The 15,704-nt window shown below is 44.9% G+C and overlaps 1 protein-coding gene across 4 annotated transcripts in view; it reads right to left on the reverse strand.

Annotated features, from left to right (window-relative positions):
* pdcd6ip (programmed cell death 6 interacting protein) overlaps positions 1-15,704 on the reverse strand; it is a 140,776-nt gene that overhangs the window by 90,234 nt on the left and 34,838 nt on the right. For all 4 annotated transcript variants that reach the window (XM_070889947.1, XM_070889938.1, XM_070889966.1 and 1 more), the window contains exon 4: positions 6,036-6,163. In XM_070889947.1, the coding sequence (XP_070746048.1) occupies positions 6,036-6,163 (128 nt within the window). The remainder of the gene's footprint in view (positions 1-6,035; positions 6,164-15,704) is intronic.

Genomic DNA, 15,704 nt, shown 5'->3' on the forward strand with positions numbered 1-15,704 from the left:
TTGCCCACTCACCTAACCTATCCAAGTCGCTCTGCAGCCTCATAGAATCCTCCTTGCAGCTCACACTGCCACCCAACTTAGTGTCATCCGCAAATTTGGAGATACTACATTTAATCCCCTCATCTAAATCATTAATGTACAGTGTAAACAGCTGGGGCCCCAGCACAGAACCTTGCGGTACCCCACTAGTCACTGCCTGCCATTCTGAAAAGTACCCATTTACTCCTACTCTTTGCTTCCTGTCTGACAACCAGTTCTCAATCCATGTCAGCACACTATCCCCAATCCCATGTGCTTTAACTTTGCACATTAATCTCTTGTGTGGGACCTTGTCGAAAGCCTTCTGAAAGTCCAAATATACCACATCAACTGGTTCTCCCTTGTCCACTCTACTGGAAACATCCTCAAAAAATTCCAGAAGATTTATCAACTATGATTTCCCTTTCACAAATCCATGCTGACTTGGACCTATCATATTACCTCTTTCCAAATGCACTGCTATGACATCCTTAATAATTGATTCCATCATTTTACCCACTACCGATGTCAGGCTGACCGGTCTGTAATTCCCTGTTTTCTCTCTCCCTCCTTTTTTAAAAAGTGGGGTTACATTGGCTACCCTCCACTCCATAGGAACTGATCCAGAGTCAATGGAATGTTGGAAAATGACTGTCAATGCATCCACTATTTCCAAGGCCACCTCCTTAAGTACTCTGGGATGCAGTCCATCAGGCCCTGGGGATTTATCGGCCTTCAATCCCATCAATTTCCCCAACACAATTTCCCGACTAATAAGGATTTCCCTCAGTTCCTCCTCCTTACTAGACCCTCCGACCCCTTTTATATCCGGAAGGTTGTTTGTGTCCTCCTCAGTGAATACCGAACCAAAGTACTTGTTCAATTGGTCCGCCATTTCTTTGCTCCCCGTTATGACTTCCCCTGATTTGACTGCAGGGGACCTACGTTTGTCTTTACTAACCTTTTTCTCTTTACATATCTATAGAAACTTTTGCAATCCGTCTTAATGTTCCCTGCAAGCTTCTTCTCGTACTCCATTTTCCCTGCCCTAATCAAACCCTTTGTCCTCCTTCTGAGTTCTAAATTTCTCCCAGTCCCCGGGTTCGCTGCTATTTCTGGCCAATTTGTATGCCACTTCCTTGGCTTTAATGCTATCCCTGATTTCCCTTGATAGCCACGGTTGAGCCACCTTCCCTTTTTTATTTTTACGACAGACAGGAATGTACAATTGTTGTAGTCCATCCATGCGGTCTCTAAATGTCTGCCATTGCCCATCCACAGTCAACCCCTTAAGTATCATTCGCCAATCTATCCTAGCCAATTCACGCCTCATACCTTCAAAGTTACCCTTCTTTAAGTTCTGGACCATGGTCTCTGAATTAACTGTTTCATTCTCCATCCTAATGCAGAATTCCACCATATTATGGTCACTCTTCCCCAAGGGGCCTCGCACAACGAGATTGCTAATTAATCCTCTCTCATTACACAACACCCAGTCTAAGATGGCCTCCCCCCTAGTTGGTTCCTCGACATATTGGTCTAAAAAACCATCCCTTATGCACTCCAGGAAATCCTCCTCTACCGTATTGCTTCCAGTTTGGTTAACCCAATCTATGTGCATATTAAAGTCACCCATTATAACTGCTGCACCTTTATTGCACGCACCCCTAATTTCATGTTTGATGCCCTCCCCAACATCACTACTACTGTTTGGAGGTCTGTACACAATTCCCACTAACGTTTTTTGTCCTTTGGTATTCTGCAGCTCTACCCATATAGATTCCACATCATCCAAGCTAATGTCCTTCCGAACTATTGCCTTAATTTGCTCCTTAACCAGCAATGCTACCCCACCTCCTTTTCCTTTTATTCTATCTTTCCTGAATGTTGAATACCCCTGGATGTTGAGTTCCCAGCCCTGATCATCCTGGAGCCACGTCTCCGTAATCCCAATCACTTCATATTTGTTAACATCTATTTGCACAGTTAATTCATCCACTTTATTGCGGATACTCCTTGCATTAAGATACAAAGCCTTCAGGCTTGTTCTTTTAACACCCTTTGTCCTTTTAGAATTTTGCTGTACAGTGGCCCTTTTTGTTCTTTGCCTTGGGTTTCTCTGCCCTCCACTTTTCCTCATCTCCTTTCTGTCTTTTGCTTTTGCCTCCTTTTTGTTTCCCTCTGTCTCCCTGCATTGGTTCCCATCCCCCTGCCATATCAGTTTAAATCCTCCCCAACAGCACTAGCAAACACTCCCCCTAGGACATTGGTTCCGGTCCTGCCCAGGTGCAAAGAAAAACCCTCAAGCAGGCATATTTATCGAAAATACTGGCTTGAGCCGAGATCATGGCTCTGTTACCCAGGTTATCATTGCCGACTGCTACAGCAGCTTGGCTGTCTGGACAACAATACACATTAACCTGTAGTGTGCTCCAGTGGACAGTGACAAGAGTCCATTTATCTCAGTGCACAATTTCACGTGACAGCTAGCCATTTATACCTGCAGAATTCCCCCCGTAAAATCTTCCACTATTTGATGCGGCTGTTCAGATTCCTCCTCAGAAGAGAGGGGTAGAAGGCTTGCCCTGTATTGGTGAGTTCTCATACTTTGCTACAACATGATACAAGGGGGAATCCAACTTCAAGACGGTTATTTCAGCTGCACAAGAAGCTTGTAAATCTCATCAGGCCTCAGAACTAGAGCACGTTGGTACAGATTTTCCTAAATAATCTTTGTGGCTGCTTGCATTGAAGATGTCAGTCACGTTGAAACATCTGCCAGTTTTAAGACAGAATTCTGGATAGCACCATAGCGCTTAAGAATTTGAATTAACAATTCGAATATTGTATTCAACATAAATGATGTGGCTACGATTCAGAACAAGGGAATGATGGACTCTAGTGTGCTGTACCTGAACACAGGGATGGACTGGCTATATGGGAAATCAGGAGATACCGAGTGCACCAGTGAATGGTTCCATTGTGCTGTATTACCAGCATCTTTCTTTTTCCATGAGAATTGCTCAAGAAACCTGTGCCCTTTCGGGGGAGCCTGTACACCCTGCCTCGACAGATTAATCTTTCTCTTCATCAGATTAAGTTAAAGCAGATAGAACAGATGATACTGAAAACCCCAAGCCCAATGAAATATGGGAGGTAAGCTAGGAGATCATTGGAATAGTCGAGTCTGGAAGTAACAAAATTTGGGATGAGGGATTCAGCAGCATAGGAGTTGAGGCAAGGCCAAAGACGAGGGATATTATGGAGGTGGAAGTAGATAGTGTTTGTGATGGAAGGATATGGGGTTGAAAGCTCAGTTCAGGGTCAAATAGAACTCGAGATTGCAAACAGTCTGGTTCAGCCCAAGACAATGACAAGGCAGGCAGATGGAAATGGTGGCTAAGGAACAGAGTTAGTGGTGGGGACAAAAGACAATGGCTTCAGTCTTCCCAATGTTTAATTGGAGAAAATTTCATCTCATCCAGGACTGGATGTCACGCAAGCAGTCTGACAACAGAGGCAGTAAAGCTGAGTGTTGTCAGTGTACGTGTAGAACCTGATCATATGCTTTCGGTTGGTGTCACAGGTAGATGAGAAATAAGGGAGAACGAGGGCAGGAGTGGTTGCGGGGGGGGGGGGGGGGGAAGAGAGGGGAGGGGAGGCAAGGTTAGATCCTTGGGAACTCCAGAAGTAACTGTGCAGGAAAAAAAAGTCATTGTGGAAGATTCTCTGGCTTCAACTAGATAAAGAAGAGTGGAACCAGTTGAGGGCCGTCTCACTCAGATGAACAATGGTGAAGGAGGATTGTGTGGTCAATCATGTCAAAGACTTCAGATTGGTTAAGAAAGATGAGAAGGGATAGTGCACCAGGGTCGCAGTCACAGAGGATGTCATTTTGACTTAGATTGGGACCGTTTCAGTGCTGTGGCAGGGAGAGAAATCTGATTGGAGGGAAAGACGGGCACAGATTTGGCAGGCGACAACACCTTCAAGGACTTTGAAGAAAGGGAGGTTGCAGACTGGGCAGTAGCTTGCAAGGATTGCGGGGTTAAAAATGGGCTGTTTGAGGATTGGGGCAATGATGACAGATCTGAACTGGAGAGGGCAAGTACCTGAGGAGAGGGAACTTTTAACAGTATTAGCTAGCATAGGAGCCAGGCTGGGAAGTTGGATGGTCAGCAGTATAGTGGGAATAGGGTCGAGAGATCAGGAGATGGGTCTCATGGACTAGGTGAGCGCAGATAGGGCATATGGGGAGAAACTGGAGAAAGATGCCAGTTCCAGGCTGGGGGAAAGGGAGGGATGCGGTACATGCAACTGATCTCATTCTCACTGACAAAGAAGTTCATGGGCTCCTCGCACTTCTTGTTGGAGGGGAGGGTGGAGTGAGTAAGGGACAGGGGTTTAAGGAGCTGGATGAGGGTTTCAAGAGCTGAGGGTTAATTGTTGCCTTCCAGGATGATCCTGGAATAGTGAAATAATAAAACACTTATTAACTGTAGATAACTGCTTCAGTGGTCCAGCCAGATCTGGTGATGAATGGCTAAATCAGCTGTACCTCAGATATTCAAGTTTAAACAAATTTGGCAGGAGGATGAGGCATGCAAGAGGAGAAACAAGGTGCACAGAGACCTTGGGAGACAAAAACAACATTATAATAACTAGTTCAAAAATAAGAGGGATCAGGTGAGAAATAGAAGGCAGGCTAAGGTGGGTTTGGAGTACATGTGCGTAAATGCATGGAGCGTGGCAAATAAGCTGCTGGTATAAGTTGCCACATGGGATTATGATTATAGTTGCAATAACAGAGAACTGGCCCAAACAAGGAGGATTAGGAACTTAGTATTTCTGGCTACAATGTATTCAGGAAAAATAAAAGGAGAAAAAAAGGAGGGACAGTGTTGATCAAAGATACTGTTACAGCCCTGGAAAGGGATGATGTGCTTGAGGGTTCAAAGACAAAATCTATTTGGGTAGAGTTAAGGAACAGAAGAGTAGCAGCTGTGTAGTTGGGTGTTTACTATAGACCAGCAAATAGTGGGAAGGAGGGAGAGAAGCAGATTTACAGGCAAATTTCAGAAAGATGCAATAGGATCATGATAATGGGAACTTCAAATATCCTAATAGAGACTAGGAAAATAACAGTGTAAAGAGCAAAGATGGGGAGGAATGTGTGAAATCTGTACCAGAGAACCTTCTTGATCAGTATGTTTCCAGCCTAACAAGGCACGTCATCAACCTGAAACATTAACTTTGTTCCTCTTGCTACAGACGCTGCCTGATCCAAGTATTTCTAACATTTTCTATTTTTATTTCAGATTTTCAGTACCTGCAGTATTTTCCTTTTCTAAGAAAGAAAACCGTGCTGAATCTAGCTCTGGGAGAGCTTTTGGGAAGCAGTGATCACAATATAATTAGGTTTAGACGACACAGATTTAAGGTAATTGGCAAAAGAACCAGGGTGAGATGAGGTTTTTTTTTAAAAACGCAGCGAGTTATGTTCTGGATGCATTGCCTGAAAGGGTGATGGAAGCAGATTCAATAGTAACTTTCAGAAGGGAAATGAATAAATAGTTGAATGGGAGAAAATTGCAGGGTTAAGTGGAAAGAGCAGGAGAGTGGAACTAGTTAGATAACTCTTTCAAACAGCCAGCACAGACATGATGGCCCGAATCACCACCTTCTGTGCTATAAGATTCTATGATTCTAAGTTTACGCTCTTTGGACTTCAGCGAGTGAAGCTATGGACCACTTCAGGACGATTAATCAAGGTGGGCGAGAGTAAAAGGTACAAGGGCATTAATGGTGGAGGTGAGTATGTAGTTCAGATTGAAATAAGCAAGGATGAGTCACAAGATGAGACCAACAGGTCGCTCAGTGCAGAGGTCGAGGGGGAAAAGGAGGAAGAATATCTCAGAGAAACTTGGGATGGGTTTTGGTGGCAAGAGAGAGTGAGATTACAATCAAAAATAACAATGAAAAATTTAACAGGTTTTGTAACAATGAACTCTGCTTACCTGGTAATACTTAGCTGCTGCTTTTAATCCTTCATCATTCTCCAGATTCTGCTCTGCTGCAATTTGGCTGGCGAGAGCTCCAATATTAAATAGTACACAGCTCTTCTCATATCCCAAACTCGCAAGGGCTGTAATCAAATGCAAGAAGTTATAAAACAGTAGCTAAAATCCTCTAAACTATGATCACTCAGTTTTCAGCTGCTAAAAAATTTTTTTACAAGAAGCAAATCTTAGGAAAACCAGAACAGGAGTAAGGCCATATAGTAGTCTGTTCCGCCATTCAATGAGATCACGGCTGATCTGTGACCTAACTCCACATACCCGCATTTGCCCCATAGCTCTCAATAACTTTGGTTAACAAATCTATCAATCACAGATTTAAAATTAACAACTGGCCAAGCATCAATTGCTATCTGTGGGAGAGTTACAAACTTCTACCACCCTCTGCGTTTCTCAACTTCACTCCTGAAAGGGCCGGCTCCAATTTTGAAGCGTATGCCCCCTAGTCCTAGACTCCCTAACCAGCAGAAATAGTTTCTATCAACCCTATCTGTTCGCCCCAAAATCTTGAAAACTTGCATCAAATCACCCCTTAACCTTCTAAATTCAGGGGAATACAACCCTATTTTGTGTAATCTCTCCTCATAATTTAAGCCTCGGAGTCCAGGTCTCAATCAGGTAGACCTACAATGCACTCCCTCCAAGGCCAATATATCCTCCCCAAGATGTGGTGCCCAGAAATGCTCACAGTACCCCAGGTGTGGTCGAACCAGGGCTTTGTACAGCTGTAGCATAATTTCTACCCTCTTGCATTCTTGTCCTCTGGATATAAAGGCCAGCATTCCATTAGCCTTTTTGATTATTTTCTGTACCTGCCATGACATTTTAATGATCCAATCACCATGCTTATTCATGACTTGGGTGATGGCATAGAAAGCCAAATATGTCCAAGTTTGTCGATGACACAAAGATATGTACCTGGACCCCCAAGTTTCTTTGAACCTGCACTGTTTCTAGCTTTTCACCATAGTACTCTGTTCTATCCATTTTAGGTCCAAAGTGGACAACCTCACATTGAACTGAAGTCTATTTGTCACAGTTTTGCCTATTGGCTTAATCTATCACTATCTCTTTGTAATGTTATGCTTCCATCTACACTGCTTACAGTGTCGCCTATCTTTGTGTCATCGACAAACTTGGACATATTTGGCTTTCTATTCCAATCCAAGTCATGAATAAGCATGGTGAATAGTTGAGGGCCCAATACAGATCCTAGCTGACACGATGGGTCACATCCTACCAATTAGAGTACCTGCCCATTGTCCTTACTCTCGGTCTCCTGCCGCTCAACCAATTTCCGAACCAGGTCAATAATTTGCCTTCAATCCCATAAGCTTCAACTATAGCGAACAATCTCTTTTGAGGTACTTTATCAAATGACTTCTGGAAGTCCAGATAAATAACATCCATAGATAGTCCCCTGTTCACTACTTCAGTCATCTCTTCCAAAAAATTCAATCATAGAAATTTACAGCACGGAAGGAGGCCATTTCGTCCAATCGTATCCACGCCGGCTGACAAAGCTATCCAGCCTAATCCCACTTCCCAGCTCTGGGTCCGTAGTCCTGTAGGTTATAGCACTCCAAGTGCACATCCAAGTACCCTTTAATTGTGGTGAGGGTTTCTACCTCTACCACCCTTACAGGCAGTGAGTTCCAGACCCCCACACCCACGAGATGAAGACATTTCCTCTCAAACCTCCTCCAAACCTCCCCCCAAATACTTTAAATCTACGCCCCCTGGTTGTTGACTCCTCTGCTAAGGAAAGTAGGTCCTTCCAATCCACTCCATCTAAGCCCCTCATAATTTTATACACCTCAATAAGGTCTCCCCTCCGCCTTCCCTGTTCCAAAGAAAACAACCCCAGCCTATTCAATCTTTCCGCATAGCTAAAATTCTCCAATCCAGGCAACATCCTCGTAAATCTCCTCTGTATCCTCTCTAGTGCAATCATGTTTCCTGCAATGTGGCAACCAAAACTGCATGCAGTACTCGAGCTGTGGCCGAACTAGTGTTTTATACAGTTCAAGCATAACCTCCCTGCTCTTATATTCTATGCTTCGGCTAATAAAGGCAAATATTCAGTATGCCTTCTTAACCACTTTATCTACCTGGTCAGCAACCATCAGGGATCTGTGGACATGCACTTCAAGGTCCTTTTGCACCTCTGTACTTCTCAGTGTCCTACCATTTAATGTGCATTCCCTTGCCTCGTTAGCCCTTCCCAAATGCATTACCTCACACTACTCCGGAGTGAATATCATTTGCCACTTTCTGCCCACCTGACGAGTTCAGTGATATCTTCCTGCAGTCTACATTCTCAACCACACAGCCTATTTTAATATCATCTGTAAACTTCTTAATCATACTCCCTACATTCAAGTCTAAATCATTGATTATATGCCACAAAAAGCAAGGGACCTAGTACTGAGCCCTGCGGAACCCCACTGGAAACACCCATCAACCATTGCACTTTGCTTCCTGCTTCTGAGCCAATTTTGGATCCAACTTGCCACTTTGCCCTGGATCCCATGGGCTTTTACTTTCATGACCAGTCTGCATGTGGGACCTCACCAAAAGCCTTGCTAAAACCCATATACACTACATCAAATGCACGACCTTCATCGACCCTCCTCAAAAAATTCAATCAAGTTAGTCAGACATGACCTTTCTTAACAAATCCATGCCGACTGTCCTTGATTAAGTCGGCCCTTTCTTTCAGGTTGGTCAGGCATGATCTACTCTTTACAAATCCACACTGGCACTCTCTGATCAGCTGAAAATTTTCATGGTGTTCAGTCATTCTATCCTTAATTATAGTCTCCAGTAAATTCCTAAATACAGATGTTAGGTTAACTGGTCTATAATTCTCTGGTTTCCCCCTCTCAGCTTTCTTAACTAGCAGAATGACGTGCATAACTTTCCAATCTAAAGGAACGGTTCCCGAAGTGGGAGAATTTTGGAAGATTATTGTTCGGGCATCTGTAATATTCTCACTTACTTTTTTTTTAAATCCTGGGATGGAAATCATCTGTTCCTAGAGATTTGACACTCCTTAGTGCCATTATTTTCTTCATGACTGCTATTTTGCTCAAGTTTATTTTGGTGAGTCCCCATTCCTGATTCAATATTAGTTTCCTTGGGATGTCTGGCATGCTATCCTCATCCTCGACTGTAAATACTGATGCAAAGTAATTATACAACATGTCTGCCATTTCCTTATTTTAATTTACAGTATCACCGTTATCAACTTTCAAGGGGCCCACATTGCTGCTGACCACCCTCTTTTTCCTAATAAAATAGTAAAAGATTGTGTTGATTTTGATATCCCTTGCAAGTTTCTTTTCATACTCCCTTGTCGTAGCTCCTGCTGTTTTGTCACCTTTTGTTCTTTGTATCTATCCCAGTTGCCAGGGTGTAGTTTTTGCATTTTTGATTGCTTTTTCTTTTAGTTTTATGTTGTCCCTGATCTCTTTATTCGTCCATGGCCGTTTTTTTTTAAGCAAGTAGAACTCTTGCCCCCTTGGGGAATAAACTGGTTCTGTACCACAAATTCTTCTTTGAACACATGCCACTAATTTTGTCATTTTACCCATTAACAGATTTGCCAGTTTACTGTGGACAGTATCTATCCCATCGCATTGAAGTCAGCCTTACCTAAATTTAGAATCTATGGGGGGAATTTCAACCCAAAAAAATGGGTGTGTTGTCGTCAGGTGGGAGGTTAAAAAACTGAATCCCAGCCTTAGCCTGCCTGTTATGTATTTAACCACTTGCAACCTGTATTACACTACCACCAGAGGGCCTACCTGTTGGGAGTCCCAAGGGATCCCAGCATCCCTTGGGAGCACGGTATATAAGCAGGTCACCCACGAGGTACCTGCACTCTGGAGTCTCATTAAAGGAGCTCGGGTCACACTTGCTCATTGTACACAGTACTTGGTTTCATCCTTTATTATGAACGCATCATTGCCCACTTCCAATTTTAACAGAGGCGCGATGGGGGCGGGGGCAGCCAACCCACTCGCAAGAGACAGGTCGCCGATTTAATTATAGTTTTCCCTTTCCCTGTAGTGCCTAAAGCACAATTTCTGACTATTACTCTACTCTATAGACCACCAAATAGTGGGAAAGATATGGAGGAGCAAGAGTAGTAATAATGAGGGACTTCAACTATCCTAATACAGACTGCCCTAAGGGCAGAGAAGTTGAAGAATTTCTGAAGTGTGTTCAGGAGAACTTTCTTGATCAGTATGTTTCCGGCCCGATGAGGGAGGAGGCGTTGCAGGATCTGGTTGTGGGGAATGAGGTAGGTCAAGTTGAGCCAGGGTCAGTCGGTGAACATTTAGGGAACAGTGATCATAGTATCACAAGGTTTAGATGAGCTATGGAAAAAGACAGGGAGCAAGCTGTAGTAAAAATGTTTAACTGGTGGAAGGCCAATTTAATTTAAGTGGGATGAGAACGGATCTGGCCCGGGTAAACTGGAATCAAAGATTGGCAGGCAAAATTGGAATGGAACAATGGGCTGCCTTTAAAAGAAGAAATAGTTCAGGTACAGTTGAGGTATATTCCTTTAGAGGGGGGGGGGGGGGGGAAGGCAGGCAACTGAAGTCAGGGCTCCCTGGATGATGAAAGAGAATATGAAGCAGAAAAAGAGCACGTATGACAGATGTCAGGTTGCAAATACATCTGAGAATCAGTCTATATAAAGGTCAGAGAATTGAAAAAGAAAATAAGAGGGGCAAAGAGAGGGTATGAGAATAGAAGGACATAACAAAAGGTAACCCAAAAGTCTTCTACGGGCATATAAATAGTAAAAGGGTAGTAAAAGGAGGGTTGGGGCTGATTAGGGACCAAAAAGGAGACCTATGCATACAGGCAGCGGATATGGCTGAGGCACTAAATTAGTACTTTGCAGCTGTCTTCACCAATGAAGAGGATGCTGCGATAGACAGTGAAGGAGGAGGTAGTGGAGACACTTGATGGGATAAAAATTGATAGAGGTATCAGAAAGGCTGGCTTACTTAAAGTAGATAAATCACCAGGAGCAGATGGGATGCATCCTAGGATGCAGCAGGAATTGAGGACGGATATCTCAGAGATACTGGCCATAATATTCCAAACCTCCATAGATACGGGGTGGTACCAGAGGACCGGAGAACTGCAAAACTACACCATTGTTCAAAAAAGGGTGTAAAGATAAACCCAACAATGACAGGCAGGTCAGTTTAACCTCGATAGTGAGGAAGTTTTGAGAAACAGTAACCAGGGGCAAAATTAACAGTCACTTGGATAGGTGTGGATTAATTAAGGAAAGCCAGCACATATTTGTTAAAGGCAAATCGTGTTTAACCAACTTGAGAGTTTTTTTGATGAGGTAATAGAGATGGTTGATGAGGCTAATGCAGCTAATGTAGTGCACATGGATTTCCAAAAGGCGTTCGACAAAGTGCCACATTATGGGCCCAAGTTTCCACATGATTTGCGCCTGATTTTTAGGAGCAACTGGTGGAGAACGGACTATCTTAGAAATCACAATTCTCCACATTTTTTTTTCTGCAGTTCTAGTCAGGTAGAACAGTTCTACTTTGGAACAAAATTTTTTCTTCAAAAGGGGGCGTGTCCGGCCACTGACGCCTGATTTGAAAGTTTCCACAGTGAAAACGTACTCCAAACTAAAGTAGAATGGAGCCAGTGAAGATTTTTGTAGAACTGAAAAAACCTGTTCTACACATTAAAAAATCAGGCGCAGGTTACAAATTAGGCGTCCAGAACGAGGTGGGTGGGGAAGGGAAGTCATTAAATTCTATAATAAATCCTTATTTATACTTCTACAAATATTATACAAATAAATCCAACCTGAATAAACATTTATAAGCAAAGAAAAGATTAAATTAACCATCTTCCCACCTGTGTGAAAGTGCTTCAGGCAGGCTTTTCGGGACCGAAGGCTGAACGGGCCGGCCCGAGACTTCGGGCAGGGCCCGTCCCCAGCACCAGATTTACAGGTAGGTGGCATTGGGTTGGGTCGGGTCGGGGACGTTCGGTTCGGTTCAGTTCGGGGGGAGGGGGGGGGAAGAGGGAGAGGGAGAGGGAGAGGGAGAGAGGGAGAGAGGGAGAGAGAGGGGAGGGAGGGAGAGGGAGAGAGAGGGGAAGGTCAGGTCGGATCCAGTCCGGGAGCGGGAGTCGGGTCGGGTCGGGGGCGCGGGTCGGGTCCAGTCGGGGAGCGGGAACAGGAGCGCGGGTAGGGTCGGGTCGGGTCCAGTCGGCGGGGGGGGGGGGGGGGGTGGGGAGCGGGAACAGGAGCTCGGATCGGGTCAGTCGGGGGGGGGGGGGGGGGGGGGGGCGGGGGCGTGGGTGTCGGGTCTGGTCCGGAGGCGGCGAGGAGCGGGTGTCGGGTCTGGTCTGGAGGCAGGGGGGTTGGGGGCGGGGAGCGAGTGTCAGGTCTGGTCGGGGAGGGAAGCAGGAGCTGGCCGTAGGAGGAGCCTTATTCATGCAGCCCCAGTGAGGCCATTCAGCCAGGGCTCGGGGCTCCCACACAGTTCGGCGCCTGGAGCTACTGCACTTGCGTGCCCACTGTAGCGCGCATGTGCAGAGGTCCCGGCACTGTTTTCAGCGCAGGGACCTGGCTCCGCCCCCTACAGCTCGTGCTGGCTGCGCCGAGGGCCAGAGGAGCTGCAAGTAGGTGGAGAATACCGAGGATTTTTTTAGGCGCACTTTGTGGCGCGAAAAACGGGCGTCCAGGTCGGGACTGCGCCGTTCTAGGCGCCTGTGGAAACTTGGGGCCCAATAGGTTTGCCAGTTCATTGAATAAAAGGGACAGTGGCAGTATGGACACGAAATTGGCTAAGTGATAGGAAACAGAGTGGTGAACGGTTGTTTTTCGGACTGGAGGAAGGTATACAGTGCGGTTCCCTCAAGGTCCGTTCTTGGACCACTGCTTTTCTTGATACATATTAATGACTTAGACGAGGGTGTAGAGGGCACAATTTCAAAATTTGCAGACGACACAAAACTTGGAAGCATAGTGAACAGTGAGGAGGAGAATGATAGACTTCATAAAAACATAGATACAGAAACATAGAAAATAGGTGCAGGAGTAGGCCATTTGGCCCTTCGAGCCTGCACCACCATTCAATAAGATCATGGCTGATCATTCCCTCAGTACCCCTTTCCTGCTATCTCTCCATATCCCTTGATCCCCTTAGCCATAAGGGCCATATCTAACTCCCTCTTGAATATATCCAATGAACTGGCATCAACAACTCTCTGCGGTAGGGAATTCCACAGGTTAACAACTCTCTGAGTGAAGAAGTTTCTCATCTTGGTCCGAAATGGCCAACCCCTTATCCTAAGACTGTGTCCCCTGGTTCTGGACTTCCCAAACATCAGGAACATTCTACTGCATCTAACCTGTCCCGTCCTGTCAGAATCTTACATGTTTCTATGAGATCCCCTCTCATCCTTCTAAACTCCAAGTATAAAGGCCCAGTTGATCCAGTCCTGCCATCCCAGGAATCAGTTTGGTGAATCTTCGCTGCACTCCCTCAATAGCAAGAACGCCCTTCCTCAGATTAGGAGACCAAAACTGAACACAATATTCCAGGTGAGGCCTCACCAAGGCCCTGTACAACTGCAGTAAGGCCTCCTTGCTCCTATACTCAAATCCCCTAGCTATGAAGGCCAACATACCATTTGCCTTCTTCACCACCTGCTGTACTTGCATGCCAACTTTCAATGACTGATGTACCATGGCACCCAGGTCTCGTTGCACCTCCCCTTTTCCTAATCTGCCACCATTCAGATAATATTATGTCTTCGCATTTTTGCCCCCAAAGTGGATAACCTCACATTTATCCACATTATACTGCATCTGCCCACTTACCTAACCTGTCCAAGTCACCCTGCAGCCGCCTAGCGTCCCCCTCACAGCTCTCACCGCCACCCAGTTTAGTGTCATCTGCAAACTTGGAGATATTACACTCAATTCCTTCATCCAAATCATTGATGTATATTGTAAAGAGCTGGGGTCCCAGCACTGAGCCCTGCGGCACTCCACTTGTCACTGCCTGCCATTCTGAAAAGGACCCGTTTATCCCGACTCTCGGCTTCCTGTCTGCTAACCAGTTCTCTAACCACGTCAGTACATTACCCCCAATACCATGTGCTTTAATTTTGCACACCAATCTCTTGTGTGGGACCTTGTCAAAAGTCCAAATACACCATATCCACTGGTTTTCCCTTGTCCATTCTACTAGTTACATCCTCAAAAAATTCCAGAAGATTTGTCAAGCATGATTTCCCCTTCCTAAATCCATGCTGACTTGGACCGATCCTGTCACTGTTTTCCAAATGCGCTGCTATTTCATCCTTAATAATTGATTCCAACATTTTCCCTACTACTGATGTCAGGCTAACTGGTCTATAATTACCTGTTTTCTCTCTCCCTCCCTTTTTAAAAAGTGGTGTTACATTAGCTACCCTCCAGTCCATGGGAACTGATCCAGAGTCGATAGACTGATGGAAAATGATCACCAATGCATCCATTATTTCCTGGGACACTTCCTTAAGGAAGACATAGACAGGCTGTGAAATGGACGAATACGTGGCAGATGAAATTTAATGCAGAAAAGTGTGAAGCGATACATTTTGGTAGAAAGGATGAGAAGAGGACATAAAAAATAAACGGTACAATCCTAAAGGGGGTGCACGAACAGAGAGACCTGGGGGTATGTGTGCACAAATCACTGAAGGTGACAGGGCAGGTTAAGAAAGCAGTTTAAAAAGGCTTATGGGATCCTGGGCTTCATAAATAGAGGTGTAGAGTACAAAAGTGTGGAAATTATGAAGAACCTGAATAAAACACTGGTTCGGCCACAACTGGCGTACTGTGTCAAATTCTGGGCACCACACTTTGAGATGTGAAGGCCTTAGAGAAAGTGCAGAAAAGATTTACGAGAATGATTCCAGGAATGAGGGACTTCAGTTATGTTGATAGATTGGAGAAGCTGGGGTTGTTCTCTTGGAGCAGAGAAGATTGAGAGGAGATTTGATAGAGGTGTTCAAAATCATGAGGGGTCTGGATAGAGTAGATAGAAAAACTGTTCCCATTGGCAGAAGAGTCGAGAACCAGGGGAGACAGATTTAAGGTGATTGCCTTTGGTTCTTTTGGCAATGTAAAAAAAAACTTTTTCACACAGCGAGTGGTTGGGATCTGAAATACACTGACTGAAAGAGTGGTGGAGGCACACTCAATCTTATCTTTCAAAAAGGGAGTTGGATAAGTACCTGAAGGAAAAAGATTTGCAGGGCCACGGGGAAAGGGCGGGGGAGTGGGACTAGCCGAGAGTCGGTACGGGTTCAACGGGCCGAATGGCCTTCTTTCATGCTGTAACCATTCTATCATTCTATATTCTATTCCCTTTTGTTTGTTTTGAAAATATTATTTATACTATCTTATCCACCCGAGCCCTCCCTGCCATTTACTAGTTTAAAGTTCTCATGACTGCCTTAGTTATCCTTTCCGCTAGGACCCTGATCCCAGTTCAAGTGGAGCCCGTCCCAAAGGTACAGTTCCTTCCTGTCCCACTATTCCATGAAATTGAA

Source organism: Pristiophorus japonicus, chromosome 1 (genome assembly GCF_044704955.1).
Source record: "Pristiophorus japonicus isolate sPriJap1 chromosome 1, sPriJap1.hap1, whole genome shotgun sequence".
NCBI lineage: Eukaryota > Metazoa > Chordata > Chondrichthyes > Pristiophoridae > Pristiophorus > Pristiophorus japonicus.